At 33.2% G+C, this 19,961-nt stretch overlaps 1 protein-coding gene across 1 annotated transcript; it reads left to right on the forward strand.

Moving 5' to 3' along the window:
• Positions 1 to 181: 181 nt before the first annotated feature.
• LOC132704036 (condensin complex subunit 1) lies at positions 182 to 19,782 on the forward strand. Its single transcript, XM_060673660.1, has 15 exons — positions 182 to 315; positions 371 to 1,218; positions 1,273 to 1,427; positions 2,071 to 2,248; positions 2,306 to 2,477; positions 3,897 to 4,388; positions 4,447 to 4,546; positions 5,125 to 5,231; positions 6,280 to 6,441; positions 6,657 to 6,886; positions 8,750 to 9,076; positions 9,870 to 10,234; positions 12,030 to 12,299; positions 13,650 to 13,920; positions 18,532 to 19,782. The coding sequence occupies exons 1-15, from the start codon at positions 201 to 203 to the stop codon at positions 18,766 to 18,768; spliced, it is 4,029 nt and encodes a 1,342-aa protein (XP_060529643.1). The 5' UTR covers positions 182 to 200; the 3' UTR covers positions 18,769 to 19,782.
• Positions 19,783 to 19,961: the final 179 nt, after the last annotated feature.

Raw genomic sequence — 19,961 nt, forward strand, 5'->3', positions numbered from 1 at the left:
TTTAAAATTATGAGGTTATGTATTGCTCCCAAATTTTGGATTTCTCATCTACCTTCCTTTGTTTCTATAATACGTAAACAAAAGAAGAAGACATTTATCTGTGGTAACTATTTCTACTCTGGACCAATCCAACGGCGAGATTTGAGTTTGAATAACAGAGTGTTTGTTTACCGTTGACCGTTTTTTTTTGTGAGTGGAGAATGGCGCATTTTACTTTCGAAATTCCTTCTAAAAAAGATGAATTACTCAATGGAGCTGATAATTACTGGGTTAAAAACGTAGTTGTCGTTAGAGATTTATGGGATCAAATTAAGGGTGAGATGGTAAATATGTAACGCAGTTAATAGCTTTCATACTTTTTATTTTGTAGTCGCCAGAAACTGTTTAAAAGATGAAGGTGCTGAGTTTATATTGGAAAATTTCGATACTTATTATTCCATACTGCATTTTGGAGAAACTGTGCCTGCAAACACTATAATTAATGGCTACAATGATCTTCATACAGGGATGCAGGCTCTAAATAAAACTTTGGCCTTAATACTGGATGACAAACAGAGTCTAGCTGAGAACGAGGAGCTTAGAGTTAAATACTTGAATTTATTAAAGATGATTACATATCTATTTAGTGAGATGGTATTGATGATTGAGCATATAAATGTAGTTAAGAACAAAAATCTGTGCCTACATGCTAAGAAAAAGAGAAAGATAGGTGTGGATGAAATAGATATGGACAAAAAAAGTCTTGTTCTGACTTTACACACCCTCATCCAGTGTGAAATATCTATATTCTGGGATCCTCCAGTTGTAGAGGAAAATTTTCTCAATTTGGTTTCCCAAGTGTGCTATCAGTTTTTGAGTAATCCAGATGTTAAATTTAAGAAAGATTTGCAGCAGGAAATATTCAGTTTACTAGGTACTATGATCATAAATTACAACCATGGTACTACATTTGTAATAAGAATGGTTCAGATGGTCAAGTCAGAAGTGCATTTGGTGGAATGCTTAGCTGAAGGAGTGCAACATTTAGTTGTGCAATACAAATGTAAAGGCCTTGTGCATGATTTAATTCGCGAGATAACAGAATGGCAGACAGATGAGAAATATCAGGACAGTCAGGGATCAAAGTACTGTGCTCAGGTTTTATCATCAATGGCTGTTCTGATGCCTGATCTAATGATTCCTGAGTTGCTCTACCTCAATAAATATCTCAATCATGATGTAAGTACCCAAATGTAGTATGGTAATAGTTTTCAAAAATATATTTTCTTCTAGTCTTCTACCCTGAGGATATCAGTGCTTAATGTCATAACAGAAGTCATTTTAAATGTCTTATCTAAGCCTGAGCTGACTGAAGAAGAAGTTGAATCGAGAAATGACTTTTTCGGTCTTTTAATAGAACATATGGCTGATGTGGCAGCTCATGTCCGGTATGCAGTTAGTTGTTAGGGATCTACTTATGTTTGACGGAAATTATTCAAAGTGCATCTTTGTTATAGTAAAGTAAAGTGGAACTTTATTGGTGTTCTTATATGCAAAGTATCTGTATTACAGGCCATAGTTCTTAATTAATTTAAATCTATCCCAATTGTTATCCATTAATCACATTTATATTACTCAAAAATACAAAAAATACACAAATAGGACAGTTAAAATTTATCTCACTGTTTTAGAATTTTTTTTCAGTATACACAGATTTTTTAATCAAGAATTTTTTAATTTCTATTTTTATTTATTTGCATAGGCAAAGAGATATTTTTGAGTTACCTCTTCAATATCATTGATATATAGAGAATAAGGGATTGTTAATTTTTTAAAGAAACTTCCACAGGCTACTGTAATACTATTTAGAAATCTTCTGGATTCCTCCTGCAAGGCATAAATAGAACAACAATGATTGGTGCCCCGGAAGGTACCACTTAAATTAATTATTTAAATTAAAAATTAACAATCCCTTGTTCTCTATATATCAATGATATTGACAAGGCAAATTATACTCAAAAATGTATCTTGACCTATGACACCACATATGGGGATATTAATAAAGATATTGAGAACCTGTTTAATTTTTAGTTCAAAAACATTCCAAAATTGGATTAGGTTGCAGCAAGAGAGTGCGATCCCTCCAAAATATTTAAATGAGGTTTTAGAAAAGTGTATCCAGCACTTGCTGGACAAAAGTGCTTTAGTTAGGAAAAGCGCCGCCAACTGTATAACGACCTTTTTATCTCACAACCATTACAGTGCAGATGTAGGTACTCTATAAAATTGCCTGTCTTGATTAAACATGTTCAATACATTTGTTCAGCTATCTTTGACACGAATACGGGAGGAACTCTCTCAGAAAAAAGCAATGTTTGAGGTGGTCAATGCGAAAGTAGAAGGCATACGAAACCTCAAGCTAGATGAGTTGCAAGCAAAATGGGACGTTATTGTGACAAACCTGAAACCAATTATTGATGAGGAGCTTAACAACGAAGGTATATACAATCTTTGTTTTTGTCTGCCTTGGTTTTCAATTTATCTTTATATTTTTAACATCCTGCATGATATAAATCCGAATGCTATGAATCATATTTAAGAAAAGGTATTACCTACTGGTTAGTTTGATTATTATTGAACTGATCATGGAATGTTTTTGTGAAAAAGAATGATAAATAAATTAATGATTGAAAATAATAAACAATATTTTTTTCTTCACGCCACTTGATTTTTTAATTTGTTGTATTTTTTAAACAAAACAAATGCAAAATTGATAGCTTTACTCTCTTACTAGACATACCGCATTACCTGAATTTTCAAAATACCTTCATAAACATTCCGAAAATTATCTATTTCCAGTATCTCATCTAGTAGCCACCATTGGGCTCAATATTTGTTCACTATGATTAGCATAGTCTAGTACTCGATGGTTAGTACGGTATAGTGAATGTCAACGGAATGTAGCAGCTTAGTAAGAAGTCAAGTGCGAATTTTAAGTAGTGTTACAGTTTATAAATTGAACTGAGGTGGCTTTTAACTGATGAAAATCAATTTAACAAAATAAATAAGAACTAAAAGTTCAGATTTTCACGAAGTTATATATTTTTACATGACAATTGTTTCGACCACACCGTGTCTTTATCAAATATTTGCCGAAAAGTTTTCAATTCAGCTATCTTTTCAAGAAAATGTACTATTGGTAATAGACCAGTTGTGTACTAGGGGCTTTTTTAACATTTAAAAGAACAAATTATATTTCAAATTTTTATAAGCATGTCATGACTAAAATAATAAATATTCCATTATAAGAGATTTTCAAAACGACAATTAAAATAACTGTATAGGAATAATAACAATAGTTATCGTTATATTTCTCCTAAATTAAAATATCAGACAAAAACTTAGTTTCTTTAATATTTATACGTCACAATATAACTTTTATTTACTTATTAATTTAAAAGGGCTCCTTTTGCAATAATTTTTGAACGCGTGAAGTTATCGATATGTGGTTTTTTCTCGAAAATTTGATCGACTTTCTGTTTCTGTTGAGACAATTGTATTATTCTATTTGAAATGTCAGAGCAACATAAAAAAAACTATAAATGTTTGAATTGGCACCCTCCGGGGAAACAGTGAAAACGACTGTGTATATATTTTTTCTTGAGTAGGCGAGGTACAAACTTATAACATTTCAATTGCTCAGACAGCTCCCACTCGGCCCTTATTTGTTGCACTAGAATTAAAAGCCACGAACCAAAAAGAGACAGAATTTTACAATGATTACGGTGGCCGTATTCTTTTACCGACTTACGATAAAACTTAATTTAGTAAAATGCATTTTTCTACTCCACCATAACTGTAACGCTCCATAGCGGCGCAGATATGAACTTGTCTGTATTTTTTTTTTTTTTTTTAAGAAAATGAAACCGCGAACGATGAAGATCAAGAAGATAGAGTGGATACAGCTACCACTCAAGATATGATCAGGATTTATCTGAACGAAGGCAAGTACAGAGAAACTTTTTTTATGCTGAAAAAATTGATGTTGGATTCGAAAGAGTTCGAAGAATTTAATCGTAACGAAGGCGGCGTTCCGACCGATCTCTATATGATCCTCTGCCAGTCCATTTTCTTAAATCCCACCAAGTTATTCGAAGAGATCCGTACCGGCATTGCCGAAGGCCACATTCAAGACGTAACAGATTACGACATAAACACTATCGTGGAGCTGCAAAAATCAATTGAATATCTCGATTCGATTGAGGGCTTCTTGGAGCTCGTGCATAGTGCTGTGCCAACTATGGTCGAGTTGCTGGAAACTACGACGATAAGTGATATGCATGAGGCGGTACAGTTTTTCATAACCGCCTACAAGTTTAACATCGACGACGCGATAGAAGGAGTGATGGGTGCGACTCAATGACATTTACCTGTGTCCGGGTTCTATTTTTATGTTGGTTCTTTCAGCCATGTTGCACATAATGCAGAGGAACGAACAGGAACGGCGGGATGTGGTGGTCGAAGCGTTCAAGAAAGTCTACCTGACTACCGACTCGAAATCCGTGCAGTAAGTACCGCTTTTTATGTGCTCCTTTACGTAATGATGGATATACGTAACATTAATGTTTGATTAATTTACTGTTTCATTTCTTTCTTGACGTGTGGATCACAGTATTTCCAGTATAATGTATGTAAATCCATGTCATGTCATTTAAAGTCACCTCGGGTCTGCCTCAGGGCTGCAGTTTAGGATCACTATATATATATATTGTTTAAAATCATTAGAAAATTTTAATTTCTTAATACCTAGAATCTCAGCCAGATGGAACACTTGTGTTTATCTACCAGCAGTTGGAACGTTAATGTCACCTATGCGTACAATGAGCTCGAAGTATAATGTGATCCAAATATGTCTTTTAAATTATTTGTTTGAACGTCTTGACTTAGGTCTAATAATATAATCTTTAGTCACTTTGTGTTGGTTGTGTATGATTGCTTAGGAGTGCCGTGTGAATGAGATTGTTAATAAATTTGCTCATATTGTTACAAACAGCCACAAATAAATCAAAATTTATCAACTTATTCATTTATTATTCATTATTGTGTGAGTGAATTTATTATCATTTTGACCCGTTTAATTTTTAGGGACCATTGCGTGACTGTGGTTGGACGCCTAATCAGTTTGCTGAAGACGGTAACTTTCGACAATTTGCCCAACTTGGAATTGATTATTTCGGAATGGGTAGCCAAAGGTGCGTTTACATTTTTTTTTTTCAAAATAACCAATTTTTCGAATTTATTGAGATTTTCCGCTTATTACAAAAAAACAAAAGTTTTGGTTAGATGAGCGAATCTGAATCCCATTTTTATGCCAACTGTTTTGTTCGGTCATATTTAGGAAAAGTGAGAAGGGGTATATAGAGGGAGAAGGAATATATAGAGACTATAGACTAATAGTATTTGATATGAGAGTTGCCTTTTAATTTTTTACAAAAAGTGAAACAGAAACGAACAAATTCGAAACAAAGTGTTTTTTATGCTTTTTCTACTTCCTTCTATAAACTACCTAATTATATACCGATATAACTTGCGGAAAGTGTCAGTTTCGTTTCCCTCGAATTCGAGCCCCTTCGGACATTTCCGGGATATTACCAGGACCAATCGGATATTTTTGGAGATAATATCGCACGGTTTGAATTTTGACGTTTGTCAATTCTGACAGTCCTGTTAGTTAATGTATTTGTGTTGTTTTGCAAAAATGTCCGTTTGGTAAACTTTTTAAGTCAGTGACTCAAATGCCGTGCATCACACTTGTTGCTTAATATACTATTTCGAAATATTTGCCCTTAAGTAAGTAAACATTTTTTCAACTCTGATGCTGATATCACAGAAACATGGTTCTGAAAGTCCTCAACAGCTTCATGAGGTGATGAAAATCGCGACAGTGGGCAATAGAAATTTTTCAAGAATAATTTAATTTTATACTTTATATTTTAACATATTAGAGAAACACGCTCACTTGTGGCTATTTACCCACACTATTTCCTAAAACTAAAGCATGATCTTGGTCCTGAACAGTGTTTTTAATAGAGAATAGAATAACGAGAGAAAGATGAAGAAAAAGAAAGATAGGTGGCGGGGGAAAGAGAGAGATGTTGTTGGGTAAAAGGGTGAGTGTGAGGGAGAGGGAGGGGGGAGAGAGAGACTGGGTAACGTTTACTTAATGTGTTAGACAATTTAGTTTTTAAATTGGAAGGGACTGTCTGGTATTAAAATTACTTGATAATGATTGTGTTCCAGGCATCCTAGATAATAACATAATCGATACTTTATGGAAATATTTCACGAGGAAAATTTCGGTGTCCGATGACGATGCTCTGGCAAGTGTGGAGCTCCTCAGGATGGCCGCTCTCGGTCGAAACACTATTATCTCGCGGAACATTAAAGTGGTCACAGCTCTCGGTAAGCGCTAGCCCTATACCAAGTTTCTTAATGCGAGAGAGTAATGAAATGTTAATTTGCATTGACAGGGATCATTAAACAAGTACCTGTCTCTCTGAGGATCCTTGACAATCATCTTGAAATATGACTAAGACCACTAAGTTTTACAGTTAAATAATGATTTACAACTCTCTCGCATTAAGAAACAGCATAGTATCAATACGTTAAATTTGTAGCGTTCGAGAATAGAGGCAAAGACGATATGGTGTTTCTGGGGGCAGCGTGCGAATTTTTGGCGGTTGCAGGTAGAAAAAAGCCTGACATCACTGCGGCGAATCCACCATTTAAAATTAAATGGGCCGATCCCGATTTTCAGGCACTGTTCGATATTTTGCTTGATAAATTCTTCGAACCGGTGCCGTTTTACGGCAAAGCCCTCAGGGGTGCGATAGAATTTGTTTATCGAGTAAGCACTAAATATAGGTATTATGGCTTAAGTTGTCTCAGTAAAGGCAAAGGTACGGTATTAGGAAATTAAAAAAAAGCTTCTTATATAAATCGGCAAATAGAAAAGATGTTCGGTTTCTACAAAAATTTCTAATGTTAACAACAATAATTCAAGTGGGTACTATTTTAAAGCTGAATGCTACCACTGAATCCATTGCGATTGTTTACCTTATCTCGTTTTCTGACACAATATAAAAAAGATAATTTTCTGAAAAATGATCATTAGATCGTCAAATAAGAGCCCAACCGCTCAGTGAAAATCGCGCCTCAAAATCTTTATTTATCCTGACGTATCCTATCCTTAAAAAAAAGAATTTGTTTTTTTGAAAAATGATCGATTTTTGGGATGTTATTGATTTCTAATTATCCCGAATTTACCAAATAAAACTAATTTATTATCTAGGATGCGAAAAGGTTATTATTTTTTTTTGCAATATCTTCGAAAGGCACCAAATTAACACGTAGCTGATATTTCTGACGTTTTGACTTGCTCCGCAGTTTTCAAATATTTAGTATTATCATTAAAAATTTTGTTTAATCGCTAATTCAGTCACTAATCAATTATTGGAGCCTAACTAATTTTATTAGCTATTGACTATAATATTTTTATATTATTATTAACTATAACTTTTCGGGACGTGTCTCCCTCTACATTTCATCCACTCATCTGTATTTTGCGCCATTTTATTTGTAAATAACGATTTACACACAAATAATTCGTTTTCCCAGAATATTTAAAGAGATCTAAGAGATATATTTTAGGAAACTACTGCGTAAAAATGCCGCATCCAAACTTATTGACAATGTGTCAGCAGCCATGTTGGCTGTTAAATGCCGGAAGGTCATTAGCTGAAAATGAGTTTTTAAATTTCGCGCATTCGAATGTTTTATAGGCTTAGGTAGTACCTCTATATCTCTAGTAGCTATATGGTCAAAACGCCACGCATCTTTCATGTCGTTATTTGATGCTGGTCAAAGTCTCTTGATTGGGTACCATTTTAATTAATTGGTTATTTCAATTCATAATTTACTACTTTAAAAATTCTATAATTATCAAAATTGTTTAGCCTTCAATAGTTGATTATTTTTGATTAGTTGGCGAAACAAAAGCATTAATGGAAAATTAAGTGATAATACCAGATATTTAGAAAGGGCTACCGTGTCACAGAGTAGAAATATCAGCTACGGGGTAATTTGGTGTCCTTCGAAGGTATTTTATTGTAAGAAAAGTAATAAGGACAAATAAATTTGATATCCTAAATTAGGCGTTAACAAAAACCGATAAAGTGATTTTTTTTTTCAAAATTCAACTTTTTTCTTTAACGCATATTCTAGGATCAAAATATTGAGAAGCGATTTTCACTGTGTTGTTGGACTATTATTTGACTATTTAACGACATTAAAAAAGTCATGTGATTGAATTTATTATTTTTTCTATATATTCTTTTGAACTAGGGTAAACAACATTAAATAAAAAATATTTGAATCTGTCTCAACTTGAAAATATTATTTACCTTAATGAGGTTTAAAATTTAAGATAACAATTACGCCTTCTGATGGCTATTTAAGAAACTCAGAAATAATTGCCACTACTTTTTCTCTGCCAATTTACTTAATAATTTTTTTTCAAATTTTTGGCACCCTCCGTTCCCTGACTTGGATACCTGGTACAGTATGTCTGAGTAAGTTGCAACCATATGGGACACTTTTTTTCTTTGTTTAATTGGTTATTTTTGGTAGGCTCCATATAAATATATTTTATTTCGGAACTAACTGATGCTTCGGATTTTATTTTGAATCCTCTTTTTTTAATTGTCAATAGTTGTGTAACAAGCCGGAGAAGTTGTGGGAAGAATTTGTAAACAAAATCTTAAAGCGACTGCAAGACTCGGCCGATGATCTTGTGGAGGTAGATACATTCGTCCTGATAAGATTATGTCAACTTTTGGGATTGGTGGCCATCAACCAGCTGAATTATCTCGACGAGACTATTTACAAAGAGTTGAAAAGGCGCGAGTACATCAAAAATCAGCGCAAAAGTGGTAAGACCGCAAACCAACAGCTGCAAAGGATTAGAGAAACGAGCCGCAGAGCATCATCACGTTCTGCGAATAAAAACAGCATTTTGAACACGACTCAAGATCAAACCGTAAGTGTTTTCCCTAATTAAGTTTTTTTGCCTAAAGGGAAACAAGTTAGCTAGTATAGTTTTTTACAATTATTATGGCGGGGATATTTAGGAAAATTTAAATTTGTTGCACTTACACTTACCGGAGTTTTTGGAATATATCTAAAATTTACTTGAAAAATAATTAAAGAACACAAAGTGACAAAATACCATCAAACTGAAAAGTGAAATAAAAAATTAAAGTAAGCAAACAAATTTACCTCTGTTACAAGCTGTTATAAGTCTCAAGTTGCATATCGATTAATGAGAAAAGATTTTTGAAAAAATCAAATTTTGCGCGAATAGCACTGCCAGCGAGTGCCACTTTAAAGCTTTAGCTTCATTATTGTTTCATGTTTTCGGTAGATTTTAAACATTTTGACATTGTTCACATAGACACATCACACGTCAATGGGTGAATGAATTAATGCTGGTTTGCAAAGACATACATATACCCACGTCCCATTTCTCTAGTGGTTAAAATACTGATTATATAATTAGTTATTACTGTAGTATCTTTGGTACAAGGCGGTGGTATACAAGTCAAGATGGCGCGTAAAGGCTTTTGAATTTCTGAGTGTGTAATACTTTTTGTGCAAGATATTCATATTTGCGTAGACTGTAAACAAATCCAAAACAATATTTTTGAAGTTTATGGAGACGTTTTATTCGTTTTTTTTTACTCTACACCTTTTTGAAGTATACCTTAGCTAAGTATTTTTTAAAAGTTTTTACGCTGAAGCGTAAATCTTCCTATCTTTTGGTTAATTTTTAGGGCGACGACACTATGGAAGGTGCCCAGGCGCTCGATCAGGACGCCGAATTTATTCACACACTTTTGGAGATGAATACGGTAACAGGTTCCGAAGGATTGGGGGGCCTCGCTTACATCATCAAGGATATCTGCGAGCAACAAGACATCTATGATGATGTGGAATTACAAAACAGCGCTGTCATCGCCCTCATGAGATACATGCTGGTCTCGGGGCCGTTCTGCAAGTCGCACATTCAGCTCTTGTTCACCTTATTTGAGAAAACGTCGCATTTGGACGTCAAGGAGGCCATACTCATACATCTGTCCGACTTACTCACAAGATTTCCGAATATTATCGAACCGTGGACCCCGAACATCTACCGATCGTGAGTGGATACGATACTTCGTCAAGTTTGTGCAGCCCAATCGAAATTTTATTCACATTTTCTAAATAAAATATAGCTCTATTTTTTAATGAGGTGTAAAATCTACCTAGAGTGTTTAACACCAAACAAAAACCTCTTGCTTTAACAATGGAGTAAGTTCAGAGGTAAATTAACGTCGAGAAAAATTATATTCCAAATTCTACTACTACAAAACACTACTAGTAACTCGAAGGTTTTCTCTTTTATTCATTGACTAATTCTAGTAATACCTCTTATTTAGAAAATGTTATTTGGATATTATTAGACGGACTTATGTCAAGAAGAAAGTATTTTCTAAAATACAGGGTGTGTCATGTAGTGATGGTTACTTTTGTTGTTAATAAGGTGGAGGTTCAATTTTGAGTAAAAAATGTTAACATAATTCTATACCTAGCAAGCGCCATAATAATTTAGTTTTGGTTAGTTTAGTCAGTTGTAGCGACAAAAATTGCTGGAACTGAAAATACACTTTTTCTCATATTTATATGTACAAGGTATTCTTTCAATTCTTCTTATAATTTCAATTTTAAGAAATTAAGAAATTTCCATGCAATGTTACTCACTGATTTTCAACAATGAGTAGAATTATGTAAAATGCTCGTAGTGTAATCGCAAGTAGATTCGAATTTTACAAAACAAATAATATGGACAGACGAATGAAAACTAACCAGAGACGATATTTTTAATTTAATTTAATAACTCATATGGTCAGCCGAAAATTGCAATGTTATTGAAAGAAAGTTCCAGCAAAAATTCTCTCAATGAATTTTGCCGCTTTATCTGTTTTTCAATGAGGAGAATTTGGACGAAGGAAAATACATGCAAATCTTGCAAACAATGGTCACCAATAAATTTGACTGTACTAGCAACCTATTGCATCAATGACGTTAGTGACAATTCAAGAAAGATAGATTACATCTGTAGATCTCGTGGTCACCTCGTGATCACCTGACTTGGATCCTTTGAATTGAGATCAGAGATTATGATTAGATTAGATTAGGCTAGATATGATTAGATTAGATTGAGCTTTATGGTACGACAAATAGTCGTGCGGAACTGTTAAATCGGGTTTATGTGGCTTTTAATGGCCTACAATCAACAAATTAGAAGAATCATAACATTTTATATTGAAGAAAATATTTTAAAATGTGTTAGGTTAAACGGCGGTCTTATCAAATAATTATTGTGATAATTGTAACAATTGTATACAATTATTCATATGTATATAATTTTTTCACATAAGGTTCCATAATAATTATTACCAATTTCGATTAAAACGGTTAGTTTGATTAATTGATTAATTTATGCATATTCCGGCAAAAAAGCTTCATACCTAAAATATGACTAGAAACGCTTACTCAGAATTGAATTTCCCATTTATTAAAAATAATCAAACTTATCAAAATGGACATTTTCAAGACGGCTATAGTCGGTCGGTCGAAGTTGTTCCTATGTAAATCGTACTTTTAAGTTGTTTAGTGATATTGAGTAATTTCTTCATCATAAAACGATTTGGGGTACCTTAAATAAAAGTTTTTCAGAATTTTATGTTGAATATAAGAGTGCAATAACATACATTGTGTTCCATTTAAACAACAAAGCGGATATTGATCATAACTACATGACACACACCCTGCATATTTGAAAATATACTCACCAAAGTTCAGAACAAATAAATCGTTCTTCACATGTCTAATAGGCCATCTACGTAAATCGCGCTGTATATGGGGATACTTTATAGAAATGTACCTTACAGATTAAAGGATCCATCTACGAAAGTCCGCAGGACGGCTTTCTTTGTCATATCTGGGTTGATTCTGCAGGATATGGTACGCGCGCATTCCTATATATCCCACATGGCTGACTGTTTATTCGACGAGGACGACAAGCTGAAGGGAATGTGTCGTACGTTTTTTATCACGCTAGCCCATAAGGAGAACAACCTGTATAACGCATTGCCGGACATATTCTGTCACCTCACGAGTACTCCCGAGATCGGAGCGGACAAAGTGGGAGTGACCATGAAGTAAGCGCAATGTTTGATCCATGATTTTTGATAATATAAAAATATTATTTTACTGTATGTATTGCATTGAATATTATTATGTTTTAAATTGTTAATATCTACTTTTCTCAAAACCTGTAATAGTTATCAAGAAATTTTAAATACTCACTCACTCACAACTTTGAAAGTTTAACAACTCACAAACTTGAAAACTAAAGCGCCCTCGTTTTGAGCACTTTAGGACGTAATTTTGGTAAAAACAAAATTATTAAAAATATGCCTCATGATTTTTTTTTGCAATTAAAATGCAGAATATTTTTTAATCCCATATTTTTGAAGGAACGCGTCTTCAAGTTTGAATAATATTGCTTAAAATGCGATGTTCTTTCTTTTTAAGTATTTCATATCAATTTGAATATATATAAAACGATCGTCCTATAAAAGGACTCCATGTTTATCAGGTTTGCTTGTTAATAACCTATACATTTATATTACTTTTCCAGTAATATTAAACATCATGGAAACTTTTATAACACTTACCTGTTTGTCTTGAAGCAATGTTGCTCTTTCAATAAAACCTAAGGTTATTTTGAAATGCTCATAGTTATATGTTACCAAAGAGGTAAGGTATCTATGAAAAAATATGTAAGCGGTAGTATAAACTCGAATTGAAAACTATTAGTGTCCAAATGTCAAATGTCATAACCTGACTTTTCAGTTGTTGGTTGTCCTTGAAGGAAGTGTATCTAGTTTTTAAAAAATATCTAATTAAAGCTTAGAATTAAACTAAGGAGGGTAAACGTTTTATTGCTAATTTCGAAATATACAACTATTTAAATAGGCAAATCTTTTTTTTTAAATACTAAATACGATAAAATAATAAAAAGGGAGTGAAAATTTTTTTTTGATGACACAGATCACTAAAGTATAAGGAAGCTAACCCCATACATATGTATTTAGTATGTCAGAGACAGTAAGCATATGAAATATGTCTAGAAAGTTCGAAGAAAGTTCCAAATACATTAATGTACAGGGTGTTCTATTTAGAATAAGAAATGCATACATACATCCTGTATATACAATATACCATTTTAAAATTATAAGTTAATTCAAACAAGTTTTTGTCTTTAAGCTTTTGTTATATTACATTCTTTCATTTCCCTCCCTTAATCATGATATGTAAATTATGAGGAACCCAGGCACTATAATTTTCAAAAGTATCGCATGCCTTTATTGTAGCTGAGTTTAGAGCATGATTTAGCATTCATTTTAACTGCTGACTTGTTAAATCACACTAAACTTTAATGAATGCGTTAATCTTTTTAGTTCCAATAGTCTTTTATTTCTTATCTTTTTTATTTATCATTTCAGGTTCCTGTTCGGTCTTATAGACAAGTCAAAGCATATGGAGAACTTAGTGGAAAGGTTCTGTTCCAAATTTCGCTTAACAGAAGACATACAGCAACAGCGCCAAATAGCGTATTGCCTGAGCCTGATCACGTACAACGACAAGGCGCTTAAAAATCTGCATGAGAACTACCCGTCGTATAAACACTTGCTGCACGACTCGGAGATCTACGCGTCCTTTAAGGACATAATGGCCAGCTGTAGTAAGCATCAAGTCGGAAAGCCAGATCTGAAGGTATAGTGTGTCTCAAAGTATATCGTCTTGGCTTTTGATGTACCCTCCCCCAAAAAGTAATTACCATCTTCATGCCTATTGTTACTGGGTTCACCCGACAACCAATAATTTATTCATAGGTAAGTGGTAAAACGGGGCGAGTCAGGTAGATGTCGCGGTTGATATCGGGTACGGTGTTGAATAATACGTTTTACCTTGCGTTTTGAAAAAGCTTCTTACGAGTATGTCACTAATTTATAACTAGAGTATTCATTAAACGAGAAGCTTTAAAAGAAACCTGGCCGCTTACAAAAGCGCCAATATCGTCGATGAAGAATTTTTAGTAGTGGATTATTAAATGAAAGAAAAACCGAAGTGATTTTCAATCTTACCGTTTCACAATAAAACGAGTCCATGTTAAATGTTGGAGGGGCTAACTATTTTTTTTCTGGAAATGAGACACTAAATGTGGTAACTGTAAAATTGACTGATGTTAGACTAAAAAGTGAAAGATATCGAAAAAAAAAGCCATTCTTTATTATTATATAGTTTCGCGATGCCCGACGTTTGTTTTTTTGTACAAGGTACGAAAAAAATACAAAAATATAAAATTTGCGTAAAGAGTAAAGTGGTTTTATGAATTTCAATTCACGTTTGTGAAAATTTTTAAGAAAAGTAGCCAAATATTCCATTAATTCAAAGTGGATCCATTACTGATGTCAAGAAGACTAAGAAAAGATTTGACGAGAATGATGCTTTAACCCTATTAATTTTGCAGTGGGTTAATGAAAACCCCCTGCTTTCCTTTAGAAAAATGTGTTAAGGCAAAATAAAATCTGACTATATAAACCGGTTTTTATTCATACATTGGAAGGTTAAGCGCTTGGATTTCTGTTCTTTGTATCAGCAATAAAATTCTAAATAACAACGTGAATTTTTCTACATAGCAGTACAAACGTCATCGTGGCTTCTCAGTACCTGATACGGTGGAGTAATGTAAATCCATAGTTTATAATTGCGATGCACTGTCGATACTTCGCTGAAGAAATTGATGTATATGTTAATTTGCTGTATGATTTTTTGGGGGCGTCTTAAACAACTGTCCTATTAAAACTAACCAAGAAGTTTTGAAGCAGAGAATATCAGAAGCAGTAGATGCTATTTCGCTGGAAGAAATAACATTCATTTTTAGTAAATTTTGACGTCCATTAGAAAAATTTGTAGAGCATGGACGGGAAGTTTTGGTTAGTTTTGATTAATTTCATCTGTCTTTTTTATTAGTATACATAGGTCGAAGCAGAACTGTTCAAATAATTATCAAATTATTTTCACACTACTATAGTTATTTTCCTAACAGAATACTTTTCCCCACGCCTTATTTGACATTTACATTGACATTAACAAATAATGTTGATAAAATAATGTTAAAATATACAGTAACTTACTATTGTTAAAATTAGACAGAAATATTCAAAAACGAACAAGAAACTTGCTTTATATAAAAGCCGCGTTAATTAAATAATTATGCAAATAAAAAAGTCTACCTACCTAAAGAGTTTCTGCGAGCAAAGTTAATAATTTTTATGCTACTATTTCTGTAAATCCTCTAGTCTAGATTTTTTCCCATATTGGTGACAGGTAAATACCTGAGTCGCGGTTAAAATTGTTAGGTTGTTTATAGATTCCTATAAACTCTCGGATTTTTCATTGGTAGAAGAATTGATGAATTGATCTGGTTTCATGATTGTGTTCGGCAACTGCTGAAGAGTTTATTTGTCTTGGTCTTAAAGCTCTTTCATGTTCTTTGAGCTTAGTTGATATTTTTCGTCCGGACTCTCCAATGTATTCTTTGCCGTATATGCATGAAATGCTGTAAACTCCTGGCATCTCAAATGGAATTTTGTCTTTGACAGATTGAAGATTAGAGATTTTTGGACAAGTGGTAAATCTGATTTTGACGTTAGATTTCTTTTGAACTTTTGATGTGGGGTCAGTGATGTTTTGAATGTAAGGAAGGACCACGTGCCAAGTGTAAGATTGCTTTCGCCCTAATTCCTATTGGAAGGTTGTGGTAAAGTGTATTTTGTGATGGAATGCTTAATATCTTTAACAGGATGATTTCTCGAAACGTTAGCAAGTTCGACTCAGCAAAAACCGACGTAGGAGGAATATAGAATAGTTTTGTAATAGTATATTATGCAACAAGTGCGGTAAACGGCATTTGACTTCCCGCACGCTAGATCGGTGTGTAATTAGATATTTTACAGACGGGAGTAGAAAAAAAGTATTTCCATCCTGTCAAAATTTCAAAAAATAATATAATATTGCCTCATGTCCAACAAAATATCCACTTCGTTCGTCTGTGCGTGTGGACAATAGTGAAGATGATAGGACAAGGAGGAAAATCATCAATTATCAAAACCAGATTGTTCTTCCCTTGGATAAAACCGAAAATGAAGCTATGAAACAGAATTATTGGCCGTGCCTCCCCCCATAGGGTTATTTGTTATTTAAATCACAAAATGGACAAAAGCGCATTGAAGATTTAATTGTCTTCGAGAAGTATATATATCCGAAAACAGACGTATAATTTACCTAGGTGAAACTTAGTTTGATACACATGATTCTACACTGTTTGGTGTTGTCTGATACAAGGTACAAGTGCGGAACCTCTTATAACTGGTTTCAAAATTAGCTTTTGAACAATATTCCGGATAACAGTGCCATTGTAATGGATAATGCAAAGTATCACATCCGCCAAATAGTGCAATAAGGAAGGTATATTTTATTTATGTGAAACTAGGGTTGTGGAATTGAGCGGTCAATTTTTTTGTGTTAATTGTCCGAAAGAATTTTAAGAATACAATGAGATTTGCATTCGTTTATTTTTACCTATTTATATTGTGCGTCACGTTGACGTCGTGACGTTCTGAGAACTCTATATAGAGTCGATGGCTTTATTGGGATTCCCCGAATCGCCAAGTATCGTATTAGGATATTCCTTGAAGGTGGTTGCAAAGAGTGTAAGGTGGAGGGGAAAGTCTCGTATACGAATGCCATCTAATATTTGTGTCCAAGTACTAAAGTACTGTCATGGCGGTTGAAAGTATTGCGTCACACTGAAGCTTGTAATGGATAACAGCACTTTATTTATATTTTAATAAAAAAAAACTTTTAAAACTATTTTGACATTTTTTTTTTCACCTTTTAAAATTTAAATTGAATTGAACCGTACGTCCCGCGTGTTCTTCGTTTTCCAGACTGGTCACAATCACTAGAGGCGTTGAAACTCGTATACGCTTTTTAACATTACCACTAATGGGAGCCTTCCCCTCTATCTTATGCTCTTTGGATGGTTGGTTATAGGTAAATTGGACATCACAAACGCCTAATAATTTTTTATAAAATACATATAATTAATAAATAATGATACGTGAACCATGTCTATAAGTTTTTCTTGTGCTTTTTGTGGGTACTTTATATATATTTTTTCAACTACGCTTTCACATTTTACGTTCTTTAAAATAGAAAAAATACAATTTAGTACCAATTCGAGTAATATACAGCTTTCAATAAGATTTTTTTTATTCTTAGTTCTTCATATGATAAAAATGAAAATGGAAAAGATTGTGACTTTTCTATTTTTTTAATGAGAAACTAAGGCAGCATATTTTTTAACAAATGGACTGTTGATTTTGAGTTTGACATCTTAGACAAAGTATTTTTAATTAAGTTTTGGTTTATGCCAGCTTCTTCAAACATTAACTTCGTGGGTACTGAATGCTGTGGTCTGTCTAATAATAACAATCGCTTAAAGAAATGCATTTTGAGTTTAAGTATTTTTTTGCAGATTAATTTGATACGTTTCTTTAATAAAATAAAATTTTATAAAAATTTACTCGCGTATCTTTTCGCATAGGTACTCGCTCGATCAGAAAAGATAGTAAAGCTAAAGTAAAGTCGTAGGAAGATAGAGGTATAAACCTTAGTTTAGTAGGCAGCTAAAGGCGGATAATTTTTATTGCAGAGTTAAAATAGTTCTTTAGACTAAAAAAATGCTAATAAGAAAAATACGTTTTTGGGCATGTACACTTGTTAGTTTGTTTAAATTTATTTGTCACAAATTTGCATAGACGTAATGTTTAAACTTACCCGTAGTTATTTCATCCATTTGAAAACTAACAGTTATAAAGTCATTCTAACACAATTAGAACAAACTATCGTTTATGTATTTTTCAAAGAAACTTCCACCGGCTACTAACTATATTACTATGTACAAATCTTCTGGATTAGCATCCTGTTGGCTTCTTCAGATCTTAACTGATAGGGTTTTAGCTCAGAGCTGAATTGAAGCAGTTTCAGAAGAACAATGTCAGCAAGAAGAAGATTTGTAGATAGTATAATACAAGTGTACAAGGTATAGTTTTTTGAAATTCAAAAATATTTGTTAAAAAATGATATTTATTTGGAATTCAGTTACAATAATGGACAACTTTTGGAGGTGTTAAATTCATAATACTCTTAGAAACAATATTTATGTGTTGGGTTAGCTAAATGCCAAGCTGTTATACTTTGAGACAAAGTATAAAATCCTTGGCAAAGCGAGCGACTTGGATGATTTGTCGGTTTTAGCCGTTAGTTGCCGAACTTCAGAAAACTATCAGCGCCACATTTGAGCTGAATCAGAACGAAGGGATGATGGGACCTCCGCCCCCTCCTCCCAAATCGGTTCGTTCGAGGCGTAAACGGCGAGTAGCAGGGAAAAAGAAAAAGTCGAACAATGACAGCGATAGCGACGATGAACGGTCAGTGAGGAAAGGTACAAGGTCCAGAAGGACAGTGAACTTCGAGGAATCAGATTCAGAATAGATGTCTTCCACTATATAACACATGGTTTGTAAATGTACAAATTACTTATTTATAATGTATATTTTTGAGAACCATACACGCAACACTAATTGCCATTATAGTAAATATTAAAGTTATACAGGGTGGTTGTAGTAAATACACCATAAAACAGTTCAAGATGTTTACTTCTTTATAGCTCGAGCACCGTAAAAATTTATAATTAATGAATTTTAGGGACCAGGATAAAATTACTACTACTGGGGTAATATTTTATATCTCCGCAAGAGTCTATTTAATCAAAAATGTTTAAATACAAAAGGTGGTTGTTACGTACCCTATAAGTACATACAGCACCCATATTCCTTGTTATTTAAATTTAAAATATGTCACATTATTTTAAACAATGCGCGTGTAGTATGGCGAAACAAGGGTGTCCATCATTTTCAAAGATAAACCTCGTTTTTTCAAATACATTTTGTGGTGCACAATCTAATTCTACATCGCTTGTCTATACCTATTTTCAACGGTTTTCTTGCTATTTCTTATTTTCTATCGAAAGTCAAACTCCAAATTTCTTTCTGGTTAACAAAGTTTTTAGACAGTTTGACATGTTCTTGGTGTTGTTTACTCCTAAAAAGTTAAGGAACTCTGGAACTGGACATCCCAATCATGGATTTTTTACTCCATGACTCTAAAAGAACTAGTGTACTATTTCTAGGCCTATACAAAATAGAGATGAATTATTGAATTGTGTTGACAATGCCTTTACTATATTGAATCAAGACGCACAAAGGACAAAAATATTGTACTATAAAAATAAAATTAGTGTAATGATATAATTTACCTTAATTTTATCTCTTGCTTCTTGTGTTCCAAGTTCATTTTACAAAAGTAAATAAAATTTTAAAAATTGTTACATATCTATATTATACTTTCTATAAACATTAAAATTATATAACGCAATTTAAACGTATATTTTTATAATCTTTGACCAATATTTGATACTATGAACGCCATGCGATCAGATATATCGCTCTCTCTGATTTATACTATATATAGCCTTGCATAACCTTGTAATATAGGAGGTATTAAATAATTCAGTATTATAGATTAGGGAGTAAAAAAAAACTAAGGTAACTCAAACAAAGACATTAAAATTTGCTTTATTAATTTTTTTAAAATTAGTATAACAAAAATCACACTTTTATTATAAA

This window comes from Cylas formicarius, unplaced genomic scaffold (genome assembly GCF_029955315.1).
Source record: "Cylas formicarius isolate icCylForm1 unplaced genomic scaffold, icCylForm1.1 PGA_scaffold_6__28_contigs__length_40554024, whole genome shotgun sequence".
In the NCBI taxonomy this organism is placed as follows: Eukaryota; Metazoa; Arthropoda; class Insecta; order Coleoptera; family Brentidae; genus Cylas; species Cylas formicarius.

Coding starts and splice junctions, on each gene's coding strand:
- LOC132704036 (XM_060673660.1), top strand. CDS start 201: ATGGCGCATTTTACTTTCGAAATTCCTTCTAAAAAAGATGAATTACTC. Junction 4,389..4,446: donor CGCGATAGAAGGAGTGATGG/GTGCGACTCAAT, acceptor TGGTTCTTTCAG/CCATGTTGCACATAATGCAG. Junction 12,300..13,649: donor AAAGTGGGAGTGACCATGAA/GTAAGCGCAATG, acceptor TTATCATTTCAG/GTTCCTGTTCGGTCTTATAG.